The sequence below is a fragment of the Monodelphis domestica genome, chromosome 6 (genome assembly GCF_027887165.1).
Source record: "Monodelphis domestica isolate mMonDom1 chromosome 6, mMonDom1.pri, whole genome shotgun sequence".
In the NCBI taxonomy this organism is placed as follows: Eukaryota; Metazoa; Chordata; class Mammalia; order Didelphimorphia; family Didelphidae; genus Monodelphis; species Monodelphis domestica.
Window position 1 is genome coordinate 210,567,465 of NC_077232.1, and position 20,611 is coordinate 210,588,075.

Here is a 20,611-nt window from a genome sequence, read left to right on the forward strand (position 1 = left end):
TTGAATCTTTATTGAGTTGACTCAAAGACCAGCTTTCTGTCAATTATGCAACGATACCTAAAGGAATTTATTAACTAGGATTTCTATTAAGTGCAGTAGTGGAAACACAGAAACTAATGGTGAAAATGAGCCAGTGTTTTTATATTTATATCTCAGAATACAATTGGATAATAGAAAATACTCTGAAAGCTTACAAGACAATGTTAAATACAACAGACTACTGAGAGATTTATACTGAGGAAATAAGGAATTTTTATTTTTTAAAAATATTTTAGGCTAATTGACTGAATAGCTACTTTCTTAGGATTATAGGAGTAAAGGAAGAATGGGACTTGTAAGTCATTTAGCCCAATATCCCCATTTTAGAGATAAGGAAACATATTTATTAAATATTTAAGTCAAGATTAGAATTCATGATCTCTGAATACAAATTCAATGCTCTTTCTAGTATGACAGCCTTGTGGCTCAGTGGACAGAATGTTGGACCTAGATCCAGGAACAAATACTACTACCATGATGATGGCAACCACAACCCCCACCCCCACCATCACTACCACCATTTTTATAGTGTTGGCAAAGTGTTTTATGAATATCTCATTTGACCCTCACAATACCCCTGGTAAGTAGGTATCATCATTATCCTCATTTTACAGTTGAGGAAATAGGCTAACAGAAGTTAAGTGACTTGCCCAAAGTCACATGATAGTAAGTGTCTAAGGTTGGATTTGAAACCAGGTCTTCCTGATTCCAGTACTCTATCTAATGTATCATCCAGTTGCCTTGAACTGAGAGGGAGAGGTCAGACATGTAGGAGGAGAACCAAGAACAGGAAGTCAAAAAAAATCTTGAAAGGAGAGAAAATGGAGGCAGATAAGATGATAAACACAGTAAAATATTGTGGAAAGATGAAGAAAAATGAGAATTTAAAGTACATGAAAAATAACACTTATTCAGGACATCTCAAAATAGAGTTGACTGAGAAAAAATGTACAGATAGAAACTTAAATGTAGCAACTTATATTATTCTATACTAAGATTATTAGTGATGTGATTATACTGTTAGCAATAGGGTGAAAGAAGAACTTCAAATGGAGATACTGAGTTTGAAGTTTAAAGAACATAAGAGGATATTACTAATAAAAATAGTTGACATGTAGCACTTGAAGGTTTGAAAAGTACTTTATAAATGTGTAACACTTTTAAGATGGTAATAAGTTTATGAGAAATTGCTTGGGATAATTGAATAGCTGGCACCTGAAGTTAGTCATTTCAATTAGAGAATATTTTGAAAGACTGGCAATGTGAAGTAGATCTCACTTCTAATCTTATACTGTTAGACTTCAATTTCAGAAGTATTCTGAAAAACACTATGTGAACTAAAAAGGACTTCAACACTGGTAAAGTTACCACATCCAATTAGTTGGCAGGAACTGTCAGAACCTAAAAAGTTGTGGTAGTATGCCATACATCTTTCTTAAAAATGCAAAGATATCAATGGTAAGTACTTGGAATATTTTTATTTAAGCTATATGTTATAATAGTTTGACATCTGTTACAAATAAATAGCTAATGTATGTGTCAATCTCATTGGGATGCTTAATTATGTTTTAATTTCTCCAATTCTTTGCTTAAATATCTTTTAAAATAATATAGGCTAGACTTGACTGGACTGCCCTGAATTTACACAGCCTTCCTAGTACCTTACACAGACAAGAGACATTAAGATAAAACCCAATTACCTGAAATTGTTTGAATGTATTATTTTTTTTAACCCTTATCCTTTGTCTTAGAAACAATACAAAGCATTGGTTCCAAGGTAGAAGAGTGGTAAGGCAATGGGGATTAAGTGACTTGCCCAAGGTCACACAGCTAGGAAGTATCTGAGGCCAGATTTGAACCTAGGGCTTCCCCTCTCTATGCCTGGCTCTCAATCCACTGAGCCACCCAGTTGACCCCTGAAAGTATTCTAATTTGAGTCTGTCCTGCACCAGCTACGTAGGTTTCTAATTCCTTAGATGGAATATAAGAATATCCCTCTCAATCAATTTAGTTCAAAAACACCTTTTTATTTTGAGCACGCTTAGAAGTGCCCTCCAGAAGAACCAATAAAGAAAGGGGATGTGTCTAGATCTTCTTAAAGTTACATATACCTCCTTTCTACTCAACCTCACAGCTATTTTAAGGATGAAACATGAAGTTTTATTAGTAGACTTTTGAACACTAAGGAACAAAGGAGATCTATAAATCCAAGGTCTGTCTGTTACTATTATTAAATTGACTCACAGGAGAAAGGGAAAAATGCAGAAGTACCAGGAATACAGGGAAATAAATGCATAGGAAGGCATTTGATATAAAGATTTGAATACTCTCCGGAGAAAAAAGTGAGAGAAATGGAAAGGAAAAAGGGAGAAAAAGGCTGGGAAAAATTAGGAGTTTTAAAAAAGATGTATAAAATTGAAGCAAAACCCAAATTTACTATGTTGATATTTTGGTTCCATAATAACAAATACAGCTATAGATATAGCTTTAAACATATCCTTGAATATAGTCATTTTAATCCCAATTATAAACCCAAAGTCAGTCACTAAATAAAATACTTGCTGATTATAATTTAGTGTTAGAATTTATGGTTACAAAACTAAGTTCCAAATGCATTACAGCTTAGAAAATTAAGACATGTTAGTTTCCAAATGGTTCAAAGTATTCAGAGAGATGAAGAAAATTTCAAACAAGTATAATAATTAAGCTACATATGACAATGGACAAAATTACACACAAGGATGGATTCACAGATTATCACAGTCCAACCTGTTTGAATTGCCTTGTTTAGACACCGCCTTCAATCTTTTCAATGTTTTCCTAACTGTACCAGCATCAGAAGAATGGTGATGACCTGCAGCCCCATTAGGAAATCCTGGACGTATTCCAGGTGGAACACCTCTGTAGATAAACATGCACAGTGACTTTCATTACTTTTATCTGAAGAAGAGTAGTCTTAACTTTACTAGAGGGTAGCCATACCTTTCAGGAAGACAATGGCGATGTATCTCTCCTTTCCACCTGGCTTCTCGGTCTTCTGCTCTTTGTTGCTGCATTTGATCAAAAATAGCATGGTAATGTTCATATGATCCTCGAGAAGGCAAAGGAACTTGTGCCACTGCCCTTCCACCACCAATATAGTTAGCCTGGGAATTTAAAAAAGTGCCTTCATAGCCTTTTATCTTATTTTATTTTATGTATATATCATGTCCCCAAAAAATAAAATATATTAACTTAAGTAGATGTCATTTTCAAATTGGATTAACTTAAAAGACAATACTACATAATATTCTATAATTTTCCTTTAGTGTTATAAAATATTCAAGGGCTTGGTAGTTTCCTCCATGACAATGACAATGCAGTTTTATTCTACTTTGTGCACTAGAAAAAATAGATTAGTAAAACAAATTAATTAATAATAACAAGCAAATACAAGCATAGAGGCTACAGGTAAATTCTAATAAAATGTTCACCAAAATACTTAAGAGCATGATCATTTCCCCCATGACAATGCTAATGCATTTTCAGTTTACTTTGTGAACCTATAAAAATAGATGAACAATAATGTGACAAATACATGCATCATAATTACCAGAAAATTCTAATAAAATGTTTCTAAATTTAAATCAAAACCATGAAGATAACATTCCTTGCAATTATCAGCACTGGATGCATGTGAAAAATCAATAGATTAAAATTCTTTATTTGTCCTTTATCAAGGGATATAAAATAAATAGAAGACAAAGTTTCTATCCTCAAGAAACCTGAAATTTACTTGTAAAGATTAGACATGGATAGATTTTTCAAAAAATGTTTAAATTTGATATAATTGTGCAATAATGTGGCATGTAGGAAATATAGTTATTGGCAAAGTCTAATACTCCATTCAGCAAAACTGTGGAGAAAGAATAAGCCCCCCAATAGTAAGAACAGACCCCAATAAAATCATAGCCATAGCCTAGCAAGAACCAGTCACATAGCCCCATGACTTCACTTGAGGTTTCTAACCCCTCCCTGCTGTACCTTATAGAAACTGCATATCCTTCCAAGAAATTACTGGTGCAGGGATTCTATGAGAATCTGGTTACACATTGACATATTGATTTACCCTACAGAAAACTCCGTCTAAGCTTCAGTAAGGTAAACTAAATCATTGTAATGATATTGTAAATTATTACTAACCATTGTCTATGTAAAAGGATTACCTAATCCTTTAGCTTATGTAACACTGCCCTACAAAATACTAGCTGTAATGGTGTATGATTCACCATCAGTGTCTTGTGGTCCTCCTGATCCCAGAAACATATCCATCCTTCTCATCCCATCTCCTGAAACCACAATTACCTCTAGCAGGCCTGGCAGTGGCACAGAATGTAAAATAGGTGATGAGGAAATGCCCAATATTAGAAAGATCACGGGAAAAACGTTAATAATTGAATGCTTCTTGGAAGAGGCTAATTTTGAACTAGGTCTGAATGGTAAAGTAAGAAGAAAGAGAAAAAGAGGTAAGGTAAAGGAAGGAGGAACTTCTAGGTAATAGGAACAAAATGAAATAAAGTTCTGAAATGAAAAGTAGGGTAGATGTCTGAAGAGAAAAGGGAAGAAAGGATGAATGTTGTAAAGAGAATGGATTGGTTGAAGCATAGTGGAGAGTAGTGAGAAATGTAGTTATATTTGAAAAGCCAAATAAAGGGCTTAAATTTGAACTTGGTCTAATGGAAAAAGCACTGGTCTTGGAGTCAGGAGGGATCTGGGTTCTAATTCTGAACCCGACAGTTCCTACCTGTGTACTCATGTCATTTAATTTCTCCTCTACAACGTCTTCATCTGTAAAATGGAAATACCATCTGGGAGACCTATCTCCTAAGTATATTAGTACATAAAGTACTTTAAAGATCTCAGAATACTGTATAAAAGGCAACTTTTAATATTGCCTGAGAAATGGTTTTTGAGGGAAATCATTCATTCATTGCTGTGCAAAAATCTGCCACAAAAAAGACACTATGCTAAAGGAGCTCAAATGGGCTGCTGAAATGATCAAAGCATAAGATTATGAAGAGTTAAAACATTATACCCAAAGGGCTATAAAACTGTGCATACCCTCTAACCGAACAATACCAATAGAGGGTCTATATCCCAAAGAGACCAAAAATAGGGGAAAGGGATCTATCTGTACAAAAATATTTAAAACAGTTCTTTTGGTGGTGGCAAAGAATTGGAAGATGAAGGAATGTCCATCACCTCAGGAATGAATGAACAAGTTATAACACTTGATTGTTATGGAATATTATAATGCCAGAAGAAATGAAAAACAGGACAATTTCATAAAAAACTGTAAAGGCTTAAATGAACTGATGCAAGGTGAAGTGAGCAAAAACAGGAGAACACTGTACACCATATCTGGCATTATTGAATGATGATCAACTATGGATGAAAACTATTATCAGCAATACAATGATCCAAAACAACTTTATCGAACTCATGATGAAAAATGCTGTCCACTAACAGAGAAAGAACTGATGGGAATCTAATGCAGATCAAAGAATACCAGTTTTCATTTTACTTTCTTCATAAGTTTTTTCTTGCACTTGTGTTATGTCACAATATGACAAATATGGAAATATATATTACATGATAGCATGTGTATAACCTATATCAAATTGCTTACCATTTTAGGAAAGCGGGAGAGGAGGGACAGAGGGAAAGAATTCAGATTGCAAATTATTAGAAAACAAAGATTTAAATTGTTTCTACATGTAACTGGGGGAAAATAGGAAAAAATATCATTGGAGGTAAAAAATAAACTGAAGTATTGATCAGGGAATACAAAGAACTGTGGAAGAGAGATGAACAATTGATTATAACTTGGATACAGAACAAGCATAAAGAAGAAGTGTTTTGATTCTTGGTGTTTGGAGAAATCACGGTGCTATTTACTAAAATAAGGTCAATTAAAAAGTTGCATGAGCTAAAGAAGTAGTAAATAAGATATCAATACATAGTTTGAGGTATAAAAAAGCAAATTTATTTAATTGGAGCTGGTAACTGTACCTATCTGGAATCTTAAGAGTTCAGGGTTGAAAATGTACATTTAGAAATCATCATGAAAAGGTGAAACTTCAAGGCAAAAAGAAGTTGGTCAGTTCTCTGTAATACTGAAAAGAGAAAAGAGTAGGAACTATAGTCCAAAGTGTGGAAAGATGTACCAAAGGAAGATGAAAGGTTAGTCAAGGAGATATGATGCAAACTAAAAGAGTATGTCACAAAATGAAGGAAAAAGAAAGATTCAGTAAGGAGATGATCTAAATAGCAATCAAAACAACAGAGATCAAAATGACAAATGAGAAGATGGAAGAAAATTTAGATAGGTACAAAGAGAGTTCTAGGGTGAGGCAGCATGACTGAGAAAGGGGCTAGAATATGGAAGATCATCTTAAGAGTTTAGCTATAAAAGTTAATCAAAGAGGAAAGTAGTTTAAAGATATAGTAAACTATATAACTCATATATTAACTCATACCCTGCCAAAATTTGTTTTTTTTTTTAACACTTTTATGACAATTTGTGTAAGTCCTTTTTTTTCACAATACACTTTCCTTGTATCATTTCCACCTTATAGGTAAATTGATTCAGAGAACTAAATAATTTGTGGAATTCAAATCTAGGGATCTTAATTTCACTCTTTTAATTGTACTGTGTTTTCATTACACTAATTTTTAAAAAATGAGTTTTATTACAAACAGTAATACTCAACAAATAACTCAATAAAAATAAATTTAGATCATCAAATGTGAACTATTTTTAGTAGAAGCAAATTATATATCTAACCAAAATAGTTCATAAAAACTTTCTAGGACTCCTTATCTCTTTTCTTTTGATATAATTAAAATTTGGGGTATTTTCTATCTAGAGTCCTTTTCAATGTGAATGTCATTCTCCTAATTCTGATTTTGCGAACCTGATTACCTTTCCATTTTTGCCTTTTTCCCTGTGATGTTTTGTGATTTCATAATATCCTATTATCACAATTCACCCAGTCTTCATTGTTTATGAAAGTTTTTCTAGCTTTTCAGTAACAAACAAAAAACATTAAAATGTTTTTGCATGTATCATTTTAATGTTAACAGAATTCTTTTTTATTTATTTTAAAGTTGAGAGATATCAACACGATCATTTTCATATTCAAAGAACAGAAAAAGAATTGAATATGAAACTGAATCCCTCTGTAGAGCTTTCTTTAAAAAGCTCTCAAGTATTGACGGGACCACTTAAACAATGTCTCTGACCTTCATACTCTTTTCTGTGTAATTTATTTATTTATTTTTTTAAAAACCCTTACCTTCAGTCTTGGAGTCAATACTGTGTATTGGCTCCAAGGCAGAAGAATGGTAAGGGCTAGGCAATGGGGGTCAAGTGACTTGCCCAGGGTCACACAGCTGGGAAGTGTCTGAGGGCAGATTTGAACCTAGGACCTCCCTTCTCTAGGCCTGACTCTCAATCCACTGAGCTACCCAGCTGGCCCCTTCTGTGTAATTTATAAATGGTTCATTAACTTTTTTTTTTTGCCTGCATTACTATAACTTTCCTTGGTCACACTACCCAACTTAAGTCATTCATTCTCTTATATTAAACTAGTATAAAGTCAAGCAACAGAGGTTGACACATTGACTGCGTCAGAAAATATATGTCTCCTTATGCACCTCTTGTTGACAACTTCACCATCAAGACTAGAGGGGGTTGATTGTGTAGCTTTTCTATATATGAGTTATTTGTAGCATTGATCAGAAGTCTTTCAAAATTGGCAATGCTAGAGTTATTGAATCAATTGTTTTCCTGATTCTATTTGTTTCAAATATTGCTGGAGTAAGTATCCATATAATTTTCATTATAATCATATATAAATATATATATCGGGAGACAGACAGATCAGTATTGGTGCAGTTCACTAAGTTGTCTTATTTCAGTATAAGGGCCAAGATTTTTCCATGCCTTTGACAATGTTTCCTCCTTCAGAGAGAAGTAATCCCTCAATGCCCTCACAACTGTGTCATGTCTAGCATCAATCATACTATATGAATCTTCACTGCAGCATGCTAATCCTTTTACACCTTTCTGACTCAAGATCTCACTCTCCACAATTAGTTCTTCATTACCCTTTTCATTACCCCTCAAACTTCTCACAGCTCCCTCTCCCTTTGCTTTCTCATGCTGAAAATTCTGCCTTCTATGTCACTTAAAAACTGAGACCATGTAACCCCACCATTCAATAAGCTCCAGTGGTTTTCTGTCATCTCATGGATCAAACAGGAAATGCTTTTTCTTTGGCTTTTAGAGCCCTCTATAACCTGGCCCTCTGCTACCTTTTTAGCATTATTTCCTTCCAAGTATTCCATGATCCAGTGACACTGGCCTCTTAGCTGTTTCTTAAACACAACAGTCCATCTCCAAATGCTGGGCATTTTCACTGGCTGACTCTCATGCCTGAAACATTTTCCCTCCTCATCTCTACCTCCTGGTTTCCTTCAAATTCCATAAAAAAAAGTCTCACTTCCTAAAAGCAGCTTTTCCCATTCCCCTTTAATGACTTATTACCTCCAATATATGCTGTCCATATCTTATTTGTAAATAGCTGTGTGCATGCTGTCCTCCCATTAACCATGAAATTCCTGAAAACAGGAACTACCTTTTGCCTTCTTTTGTATCCCCAGTAATTCTGACTGAGGACTCAATTTCATCTTGACTTATTACAGAGGACCCAGAATCAATCCCTTTGCATTCCGTGTATATTCATACAATTAGAACCTACTTGGCAGAAGTGAATGCATTTAATTCATTTTGCTATTCTCACTACCAATGTTTTTTATTTAATAGTTTTCATCCATATTCATTAGTGCTATTGCTTTTTGGTCCTTTTTCAGGATAATTATTTCCGGGTTGGTAGATCAAAATCATAGTTCCTTCTTAGAAAGAATGGTTTAATTTTTGACTTTGTATTGCCAACCTTTCACCACAAAATAAGTACTTACTGATCAATTATAATGAATGAGGCTACATAGAGTTTCTCTATATAAACAAGATATATGTAAGCTTCTATATAAATGTTCATTATCTTTACATTTAAAAATAGTTGAAGTAATCAGATTTGATGTATAAAAGTTTGGATAAATTCACTTAGCAATGTAGATGGCTTGCTTTTTTGGAGAGTTTGCTAATTGTTTATTTCCTGAAAATTATCTCTTATGATTTGGAATTTCTGATACATTTTTATATTAAAGAAGTCTTTTTTAGGTAATAGAATTAATAGGGCTTGGGTCTGTTTTAATAAAAGAACACATAAAGAAAGGTATCCAATATATTTTAATTAACATAAGGAAATTTATTTGCTACTCTTTAATAATGAATAATAAAATTAAAAATGATAAATAAACATGTCTAGGTGTAGTATGCTATTATTCCAATAGATTTGAAAACTTGATTACATTGATTTTTTTAAAGTTAAAAACCCTTACCTTCCGTCTTGTAATCAATACTGTGTATTAGTACCAAAGCAGAAGAGTGGTAAGGGCTAGGCAATGGGAGTCAAGTGACTTACCCAGGGTCACACAGCTGGGAAGTATCTGAGGCCAGATTTGAACCTAGGACCTCCTATCTCTAGGCCTGACTCTCAATCCACTGAGCCACCCAGCTGCCCCCACATTGATTTTTTAAAAGGGTTTTTTTTAATCAGCTTTAATGGGGAAGAGAAAGGCTGGAGAGGAGATGAGGGATACATTATCAGTAACAAAAATAACAAAAAAAAAGGTCATTAAAATGTTTTTTAATGCACAGAATAAAAAAAATATAAAACAAAGTTTAAAAAGACAAGAGTAATATGAATGTTACTATTTTCATGTATCTTCAGATAAAAATGAAACAATTTTAGAAATATGCTTAGCCAAGACAAAGAAAAAGTATAATATTCATAGTAATATTTTACAGGATTAATTTAATTGCAAATGAATCATGAATATATTTTATTTGCTAAATGGAAGTAATCAATAGAGAACATTGAATTATAGGACTAAATTTTAACCATAGTTTAACAATTATATGATTCAGTATTAATACCCACTGCCTACCTTAATTTCACTACTTCCACTGCAGCTTAGAACACTTCTCCATCCTTGTTCTCTGGCTTTGTTTATTCGCTCCATCTTAAAAATAAAAAAGCACAATTGAAATTATTTTGTTTAGAAAACAAACATTTTGTGAATTGATCCAACCATTCTGGAGGGCAATTTGGAACTATGCCCAAAGGGCGCTAAAAGATTGCCTACCTTTTGACCAAGCCATAGCATTGCTGGGTTTATGCCCCAAAGAAATAATAAGGAAAAAGACGTGTACAAAAATATTCATACAAAAATGCTCTCTTTGTGGTGGCAAAAAATTGGAAAATGAGGGGATGCCCTTCAATTGGGGAATGGCTGAACAAATTGTGGTATATGTTGGTGATGGAATACTATTGTGCTAAAAGGAATAATAAAGTGGAGGAATTCCATGGAGACTGGAACAACCTCCAGGAAGTGATGCAGAGCAAAAGGAGCAGAACCAGGAAAACACTGTACGCAGAGACTGATATACTGTGTTACAATCAAATGTAATGGACTTCTCCATTAGTGTCAATACAATGTCCCTGAATAATCTGTAGGGATCTATGAGAAAAAACACTATCCACAATCAGAGGACAAATTGTGGGAGTAAAAACACTGAGGAAAGGCAACTGCTTGACTACAGGGGCCAAGGGAATTTGATTGGGGATGTGGACCCTAAATGAACATCCTAGTGCAAATACAACATGGAAATGGGTTTGGATCAAGGACACATGTAATACTCGGTGGAACTGCGCGTCAGCTATGGGAAGGTGGCGGGAGGGGAGGGAGGAAAAGAAAATGATTTTTGTATCCAATGAATAATGGTTGAAATTGACCAAATAAAAATAATGTTTAAAAAAAAATGTTTTGGGGCAGCTGGGTGGCTCAGTCAATTGAGAGCTATGTGACCTTGGGCAAGTCACTCACCCCCACTACCTAGGCCTTACCACTCTTCTGCCTTGGAACTAATACACAGTATTGGTTCTAAGATGGAAGGAAACGGTTGGGTTTTTTTTTTAATGTTTTACATGTATACATACAATGTACACACATACAAATATAATTTGTTTATGAAGTAAAAATGTATTCTGAAGACTAGGAAAAAATAAGAATTTTATTCTTACCCTTTCCTTCTCTTGTTTTTTCATATGTTCATGCTTTAATAAACTAATCTGTAACAATGAAAAGAGTTTTTTTAGACCACTAGAAATATTGTACAATGGATATATCAGCAAAACAAGAAAAAAAATAAGCCTAAGTCTACCTGTTCCCTTTGTTTTTTTTCTTTTTCATGATATTCCAACTTTTTCCTCCTTGCTAACTCCTTAAAGAGAAGTAAAGTATTATTTCAGTGACTATGTTAATTTGTTTTATATTTCATTAGGAAAGTTAGTACTCCATTAGTAAAAGCATGCCCAAAGGAGTTTTAAAAAGTTAGAGGTTTTTGGTGGAAAGAAATAAGGAGGAAAGGTTTGGAGGTTTAGTTTTTACCATAGAGGTTTTTAGTTATTTTAAAATTATTTGTGTGGCTTGAAAATAATCAGTAGTTGACTTTATACCTCTAACATTTTCCTCTTTTCTTCTCCAGGATTCATTTTCTTCGATGGAGTTTGTTGGGCCTGGATAAAAAGTGAAGCTAAAAATTAGTTAAAGAGTATGAACATTTTAGTATACTCCAACTTATAAGGAAAAATCAAAAAAGAACAGTAAAGCCAATTTTGATAAAATTCTGCTTCACAATGTAATTTTCTTCAATTGAACTAAATATATATTCTATGGATCAGAAAATATCAATTAAGTGACAAAAGTTTTTTAAAAGTCATTTTCTAATACTCAATAAAACTATTGAAATATGGCAGATTAGAAGTAGCTCAGCAGAATTCTATCAACATTCCCCTCCAAACAACTTAAAATAATGCCTCAAATGAAATCTTGGGGCAGCAGAACCATAACATGTCAAGGTAAGACATTTTTCAAACCTAAGAAAATGTAAGAGGTCATCAAAAGTTTGTGACAGTGGGGTGGAAGTCTATCCAGAAACCATACACACACACAGCTAGCAATGGTAACTGTCACAGCAACATCTTTAAGTGTTTTCAGTCGAGACAGTCAGAAAACTAGTAAGAAAAAGACAGGCACTGGGTACAACTGGCATTAATTAGCAACGCTATTGCCCATAAACAGTTCTGGTTGAAGTTCCGGAGCAGTCACAAGAAAGTAGGGGTCCTGGTCATAGTTCCAAGACAAAGAGAATACTAGTACTTACGGCTGCAGGGGATCGGTGCCCTTGCTGGGTAAAGATCAGAGTACAGACTAGGACAGTAGTGACCACATCACTACCTGCATCATATCTTGGAAGCAAGGAAAATATGCAGACTAGCTCTGAAAACAGTAGTACAAAAAACCCTGAAACTTGGGACAATGCCTCCACATGCTAGGTGAGTAGAGCCCAACTTTAACATAAAGTTCAAAATCAAGAAATAGGCTAAAAATATGACCAAATTACAACAAAAGAATTTGCCCATAAAAAGCTACCACTGGACAAGGACATAAGACCAAGATATAAACTCAGAAGACCTGAGCTATAAAGCTATAAAGCTATATAGCTATATATATATATACAGCTATAAAGCCTCAAAGAAAAATGCTAAGTGGACTCAAGCCCAACAAGAATTTCTGAAAGAGATGAAGAAGATAAAGAAGAAATGGTAAAGGAAAAATTGAGAAAAGAAATGAATTACAAGGAAATCTATGGAAAAAGTATTATCAGCTTGGTAAATATTGTTAATGGAGTAGAGAACTGGTTCAATCATTCTAGAGAACAATTTTGAATTATGTCCCAAGAACCAAAAAAATTGCCTATGCCCTCTGACCCAGCCATTGCACTACCAGATTTGTACTCCAAAGATATCAAAGAAAAGAAAAAAGGACCAAAAAGAACAAAAAATATTTCGAGTAGCTTTTTATGGTAGCAAAGAATTGGAAACTGAAGGGATGTCCTTCAACTGGGGAATGGCTGAATAAGCTGTGGTCCATGATTGTGATGGAATATTATTGTATTATAAGAAATGATAAGAGAATGGTTTCTGAAAAAATGAGTAAACTGTGAAGTGAACAGAACTTTAGAAGAACCAGTCATATAGTAACAGTAATACTGTAAGATAATTAACTCATGATGAAAAATGCTATCTAACTCCAGGAAGAACTGACAGATTCAGAGAGAAGGTAGAAGCATGTTTTTTTTTCCTCTTTCTCTTTATTTGGGGGAGGGGGGACCGACCACAAGGCTAATGTAGAAATGTTTTGCATGATTTCATATATATAATTTGTATTGTATTTCCTGCCTTCTCACTAGGTAGGAATTGGAATTGGAAATAAAATTGGGGGGGGGGGGGGATGTAGACTGCTAGAGAATATCATCTGTGAAGGCTAGTTCATTCTTTTCTCATGTTGCATAGTGGATAGAGCAGAGAATTTAGAGTTAAGAAGACTAGAGTTTGAATCATGTCTCAAACACTATAGATATGTGACCCTCAACAAGTCACTTGCCCTCTAAGGCTTGGTTTCTTTCTATTTTTAAGAAAGAAAAAGATAGTTTTATTCAGTTTGATGGAAATAAGTAGAAGAAAGTCTGAGTAACCAACAATAGGCAAAGCAAAGATGGGGAACCTGTCTCCCAGGGTTATTGTTAAGGATCAAATGAGTTATCCTAAGTATTCTGTGAATGGCTATGTAGTGAGAAGGATAGGAAGAAGACCTACCATTTTAGGAGATAATGCCAGAGACCAGGGTAATGGAATAAAGAAGCCATGGCTATGGATAGGAGGTGGAGTAAGTAACACAGGGTAAAATCTTAGTTAAGTTTTGGGTTTAGGAAATTATCCTATCTCAAGAGAAGGTACCAAAACAACAGAAACTAAACCTAGATCATCAATGAGGGCAGTCAAGCTGCAACAGCAAGAGGGGGAAAGAACAGCAGAAATTCTCATGTTACATCTTCTACTCTGACCCTGAGAAAACCCTTCAACATTCCCTTTCTCTCACCCCAATTGCTGCTTCTCCACCAATAACTTCCACCAGATACTCAGTAGGACTCAATCACTTATATGATTAAGCCAACTGAGAAAATTTCAATTCAAAGGGCAGTGCCCAGACAACCATGCACACTCACTGGTACTTCTGACATAATGCCCTCTCATAACTTTGCTTTTCTTATAATCACACACAAGAAACTTGCGAATTAACTGAATTCCCTAAGGATCCAGGCTGGCCTATGCTCACTGCCCCTGCTTTCTATGCCATGATCTACTTAGCCTCTATTTTGTAGATGGGGTAAAGAGGGACAGAGATGAAGCTTAGAGTATAAGGATTGTAGCAGAAACATCAAAACTAAATTGAAAAAGTAAAGGAAAGGACTCCCATTCTCAAGGCACTTTAGGCCTACAGAAATGGTTCTTTGTCAGGGCAGACACAATCCTTCTAAGAAGTTCCAAACTTACCCACCATTTTATAGCTGAAGGGGAAATATTACTTAAGAATGATACTATCATGCAGGGAAGGTACCAATGAGATAGGATGGATGTCAATGGGGAATAGGATGAGGGTAGGAGTGCCCTCTCTACTGGATGAACTCTACAAGCAAGCTAATGGCTTGGACAAGCAACAAACTTCAAGTGACTATATACCTGCTACTGAAGAGTCAAAAAAAAGTTTAAAGAACAAAATTAGGGGCTTTGAACAGTCATTGCTAGAGGAAAGATTAAAGGAATGAGCAAAAAGAGGAAAACATCTAATAATCTAAGGAAACATGGGTAAAGAGAATCATAAAATAAAATTTAAAAAGAATATAATCCTACAAAATTGGCTTAGTCACAAGAGTAGATGGGGGAGTGGGGGTGGGGGAAAGATAGGTGGCTCAGTGGATAGAGAGCCAGGCCTGGAGACAAGAGGTCCTAAGTTAAAATCTGGTCTCAGATACTTCCTACCTGGGTGACCCTTAGTAAGTCACTTAACCCCAACTGCCTAGCCCTTACTGCTCTTCTGCCTTGGAACAGGTATTTAACATTGATTTTAAGACAGAAGGTAAGTGTTGGTTTTTTTAAAGTAGGTAACTAGTAAAAAAAGGGAGGGGGGGATAAATATGAAAATACGACCTTCTAAGGAAAAACATGGACAAAGAATAGTTAGAAAGAAGTAAAACTTAGCCCAAGTAATAGTCACCTTGAAAAGTAGAATTGAAAAATTCAATTATATAAGAAATATTAGAACATAATTAAGAAAAAACCTGAAAATTATAAAGAATGTTTCAAGTCAATAAACATTTATGAATAGCCTAAAATGCATATGCTAGACACTGTGATAAACAATGGGGATAAAAGAAAGATAAATTTTTTAAACCTTCCAGTTTTTTGAGCTCCACAGAGCTCATAATCTAATGGGGGAAGATAGGAGAATGAGCAAGCAACTATATATGAAGATATACACAGGTGAAATTTGAGAAAATCAAGAAAGAGGATTAGCATTAATGAGGTTCCAGAAAGGCTTCTTATAGAAGGCAAGATTTTAGGTAAGCTTTTAAGAAAATTAGGGAAGGTAAAAGAGGAGAGAAGAATATGGAAAGAATTTCAGAAATGGAAATAGTTGTAAATTCCAAGTCAGAAAATGACTTGTCTTAGCTGAAGCAGACACTGTGGAAAGCTTGGAGCTTGGTCAGACATCTGAGATGCCGAGGCCATTCACTACATCCCAAGCCATCAGCTATCATCCCAATTTTTGTCCTGACACTGGACTTCCATTACTCTGGAAGAGAGAGTGAGGTTGATGACTTTGTGCAACTATGCTTCACTTAAATCCAGTTCATATAGAAATCAAAAACATCGCCCCATAATGTTATTGGTCCTCTATGAAAACAAGGGACAGACAACATTAATCTTGATCCTAAAGCCTCAACAAGAAGAGTCAATCATCATATAGAATAACTTTAATTATTCCTATGAAAAAATGATTATGAATTAACTAACATGAATAAAGAGCGATTATGCCAAGTTAAAAAAAAAAGAAAGAAACAACTTGTCTTGAGGAAGAGTAAGGAAGCCAGTGTCACTGGATTTTGGAGTATGAGTAGAGAAGATGAGGGGTAAAAAAAGGGTAGAAAGGTGAGAAAGGGTCAGTTTATGAAAGACTTTAAAAAATAAACATGATTTTATGTTTGATGCTGAAGTAATGGGAAACCAGTGGAATTTCTTTAATACAGAGGTAGAATGATCAGATCTGTATTTTAGAAAAATCAAGAATGAATTGGATTTGGGAGAGATTTGAGGCACATATATCAACCAGAAAGTTACTGCAGGGCAGCTGGGTGGCACAGTGAATTGAGAGCCAGGCCTAGAGATGGGAGGTCCTAGGTTCAAATCTGGCCTCAGACACTTCCCAGCTGTGTGACCCTGGGCAAGTCACTTGACCCTCATTATCTAGCCCTTACCACTCTTCTGCTTTGGAGCCAATACACAGCATTGACTCCAAGATGGAAGGTAAGGGTTTAAAAAAAAAGTTACTGCAATAATTGAGAAATAGGTAAAAAGAGCTTGAATCAGGATGATGGCAGGGTCAGAAGAGAGAAGGAAGCCAACGAAATGTCAAGAAGGGAGAAATGAATAGATTTCGCAGGAACTTTTACACTGAAGGGAGTGGGGATAAAGAGTAGGGAATTGAGGATGATACTTAGGTTGGTAATATTTCTGCTATCTCCCAGCAAAACCAATTAACTAGGAAAATAAGACAAGGAAGGATGATTTTTAAAGCTACTGACTCCCTGAAAATAATAAACAAAATCATATATTTTAGAAATAAAAAAGAAAACTAGTGAGAACTAATAGAACAAAAGTAAAAATTAAATTTAGAGGTCACTGCCAGAAACTACAAATTTTATATACCCAGAAAAATGACTGCCAAACTCTGTAACTTTAAGATCAAAGAAACCATACTGCCCCAGAGAAAAATATCAAGAAAAAGATCAAGTACCAAGAAACCAGAGTAATGATTACGCAAGATAATTTAGCAAATAGTTTAAAAGAAGGGAAAACCTGGAATATGATTTTTCCAAAAGGTAAAAGAAAAAGACCTACAGACAAGAATAACTCATTCTGACAAAACAGAACATAATTTTATTGGATAGTGCAATGTGAGGGGGAAGATGGCCTTTTAAAAGAATAGCTGGCTCTTGAGAATTGTTTTTGAGAAAATTCTGGTTTGTAGATGAAATGGAACAAACTTATTAAAAGTTAACACTGATGCTACATAAATTATTCTCAAAAACCAAGGGAAAAACATTCTAAAAAACTCATTTTTATGAGAAAAATATAATCCTAACAAACAAACAATGGAAGGATAACACAGAGAACATAGATAAACATCACTAGTGAACAATAAAGAAAAAATTTTAAATCAAATTCTTACCAAAAGACTACAGCAATATATTCCAAAAATTATTTACCATAATCAAACTGAATTCATACCACAGATATAAGGATAGTTAAAAATCAGAATAAACATAAAACCAAAAATATTCCGAACCACATGATTAAAAAATAAGTAGAAAACTTTGACAAAGTACTAAACCTATTTATGCAAAAAAACAAAACAAAACTATGAAGATAGAGACATAGAAAGACTTTTACGCAATATAAAAAATAGGTCTAGGGGGAAGCTGGGTAGCTCAGTGGATTGAGAGCCAGACCTAGAGATGGGAGGTCCTAGGTTCAAATCTGGCCTCAGACACTTCCCAGCTGTGTGACCCTGGGCAAGTCACTTGACCCCCATGGCCTAGCCCTTACCACTCTTCTGCGTATTGGCTCCAAGACGGAAGGTAAGGGTTATAATTAAAAAAAGGTCTAAATCTAAAACCAAACGCTATTATCCACAATAGTGAAGACAATAGAAGCTTTCCTTATAACAAAGAAACAAAAGTAAGAATGCTCTTCCTCCCAACTTCAACATAGTCTAGGAGTGCTAGTGGTAACAATAAAAATACAATGAAAAAAAGAAACCAAAGGGATAAAAATGGGCAAAGAAGAGAAAAAACGATTCCATCTACTGAAAACATGATGATTAACCAAAAAAAATTTAGAGAATGAGGAAAATAAGCCTACTTAAGACAATAAGCTTCAGTAAAATAAAAGGCCACAAAAAAATCCCCAAAATTAAAAGCATTTCTCCATAGCAGGGGGTCCTGAAACTGTGGCCCCCTGAGGCCATTTATCCAGCCCCCGCTGCACTTCTGGAAGGGGCATCTCTTTCATTGGTGGTCAGTGAGAAGAGAACAGGATGCATATGCATCCTGTGCTCCTGGAGTACTGTATGTGGCAGTGCAAAGTGTGGCATTGTTCACATACAGTACTACTTCCAGTGACATAATCCTTTGCATGATGCCTTGTTCTGAGAGTAACTGAATGAGAACGAGGCGCTGCGCAAAGGATTATGTGGCTGCACAATGGAAGATGTCAGCATGGTGAGCAGCGATCTGGGGGAGGGGATTCCGCACTGTGTATACTGCTGCCTGGTATAGTGATGGCAGTGATGGGCCTGTGCAAGGTGTGACAGGCCCATCCCAGCCAGTGCTGCAACAGTCCATCCCAGACAGCGGCATACCGTGCCACAGGCCCAGCACTGCCTCCAGTATTATATACAGGCATTTAATAGCGGTGATCTGGCCTGTGACATCAGCAGTGGGCCTCTACTGTGAGAAGCCCACCAGTGCCACTAGGTGTTTTATAAGACACCCCCTGTTTTTTGGGGGGTCAAATTAATATAAGACAGTGTCTTATTTTGGGGGAAACACAGTAGTACAATGGCCCTCATACTCCCCTAGATGTACAACATAATGGCCCATAATGGCCCCTGTTATAGGGGCCATTACATTGTCAGTTTTTAGATTTAAATTTACTTGTTCTTTATTTTAAATATTGTATTTGTTCCCGTTTTTTTTTTTAACTTTAAAATAAGATATGTGCAGTGTGCATAGGGATTTGTTCATAGTTGTTTTTTTTAATAGTCTGGCCCTCCAATGGTCTGAGGGACAATGAACTGGTCCCTGTGTAAAAAGTTTGGGGACCCCTGCTCTATAGCAATAACAAAGTCCAGCATGAAATAGAAAGGAAAATCCCATTAAACAAGGAACTATATAGAATGCTAAAATATCTGGGAAATACTCATGCTCAGGAACTGATTAGAATCAATTCCAAAATGTTTTTTTTAAATACAGAAAAGATCATAAATAGAAGAAAGATTCAGTGCTCTCAGCATGATAAAAATGGCAATATTACCTAAAATAATTTAATAGATTTAGGGCTAAAATGATCAATTAAGAGGATACTTTATACAGTATGACAATATGATAATTCATTTAATGGAACAAAAAAGAACTAATAAACAAAAATAGGAATAAAATGGGAATGGTATTTGAAGGCCATTTGTATAATAGTATATATAACATAATATAATATATTATATATATATAATAACAGTATTAAAGCAACAATCATCAAAAACATCTGGTACTGGTTAAAGGTAGTAAAAAATCAATGGAAGAGACTAGATCAGGAAGAGGTGGGAAGAAGAGAAGAATAAACATTTATAGAGTGTTTACTGTGTGACAGGCAGTTAGGCACTTTACAAATAAGAAAAATCTGAAATAACAGACTGTAATAATCCAGCATTCAACAAACTTGCAGGCATAATCACTTGGAGACGAGTTCCCTAATGTGACAAGGATTATTGAAAAAACTGGAAAACAATTTGGCAAAAATTAGATTTAGAACAATATCAAACACCATATCCTGCAAAAAAACCCTAAAATTGAAATGTGATTTAAACATTCAAATGCCCACTATAAAAAAATTTAGAACAGAACAAGATAAGGTACACCTTTTACAATTAGGGCAAGAAAAGGAATTCTTAACAAAATGAAGTTTATAAGCAACTACAAAAGACAAATTTGATGTTTCTGATGACTTGAAATTAAAAATCTTTTACAAAAATTTTTTTGGTAAGAGTTTGATATACAAGATATGTAGAAAATGTATAGGCATATGTAAGACCAAAAGCTATTTTCTAATGAGTAAATGGCCAAAGGTCATGAATAAAAAGTTCTTAAAAGAAAAACTGCAAACTATTAATAACCATGTGAAACGTAACTTTAAAAATAATATGAGAAATTCAAACGACTCTGAGATTTCACTTCAAACTTAGTAAAAATTAAAAAGATCAGAAAAGATAGGAATAGTCAAGGTAGAAGAGGTTGTAGAAAAACAGGTGGATCTATCAACAGGTCCAATGATTCTATAAAGTAATCTGGAATTATTCCAAGAAAGTGAATAAAATATCCAAAATCTTTTGATCCAGAGATTGTACTGGCAGACATATGCCTCAAGGAACTAGGTCTCATAAG

At 34.8% G+C, this 20,611-nt stretch overlaps 1 protein-coding gene and 1 non-coding gene across 17 annotated transcripts in view; one reads left to right on the forward strand and one right to left on the reverse strand.

Annotated features, from left to right (window-relative positions):
* NEK1 (NIMA related kinase 1) overlaps window positions 1–20,611 on the reverse strand; it is a 133,621-nt gene that overhangs the window by 68,748 nt on the left and 44,262 nt on the right. For 7 of the 16 annotated variants that reach the window (XM_007496130.3, XM_007496128.3, XM_056802883.1 and 4 more), the window contains 6 exons: window positions 11,727–11,786; window positions 11,432–11,491; window positions 11,292–11,339; window positions 10,156–10,230; window positions 3,022–3,185; window positions 2,809–2,940 (listed from right to left, as the gene is read on the reverse strand). In XM_007496130.3, coding sequence (XP_007496192.2) covers window positions 2,809–2,940; window positions 3,022–3,185; window positions 10,156–10,230; window positions 11,292–11,339; window positions 11,432–11,491; window positions 11,727–11,786 — 539 coding nt within the window. The remainder of the gene's footprint in view (window positions 1–2,808; window positions 2,941–3,021; window positions 3,186–10,155; window positions 10,231–11,291; window positions 11,340–11,431; window positions 11,492–11,726; window positions 11,787–20,611) is intronic. The other 9 variants (XM_056802884.1, XM_056802881.1, XM_007496134.3 and 6 more) reach the window with 7 other exon arrangements.
* On the forward strand, window positions 18,594–18,640 carry MIR12297E-2 (microRNA mir-12297e-2; the record flags this gene model as incomplete). The annotated part of the gene is given in 1 exon segment (NR_162963.1): window positions 18,594–18,640. It is a non-coding gene; the product is annotated as a microRNA mir-12297e-2 (primary transcript).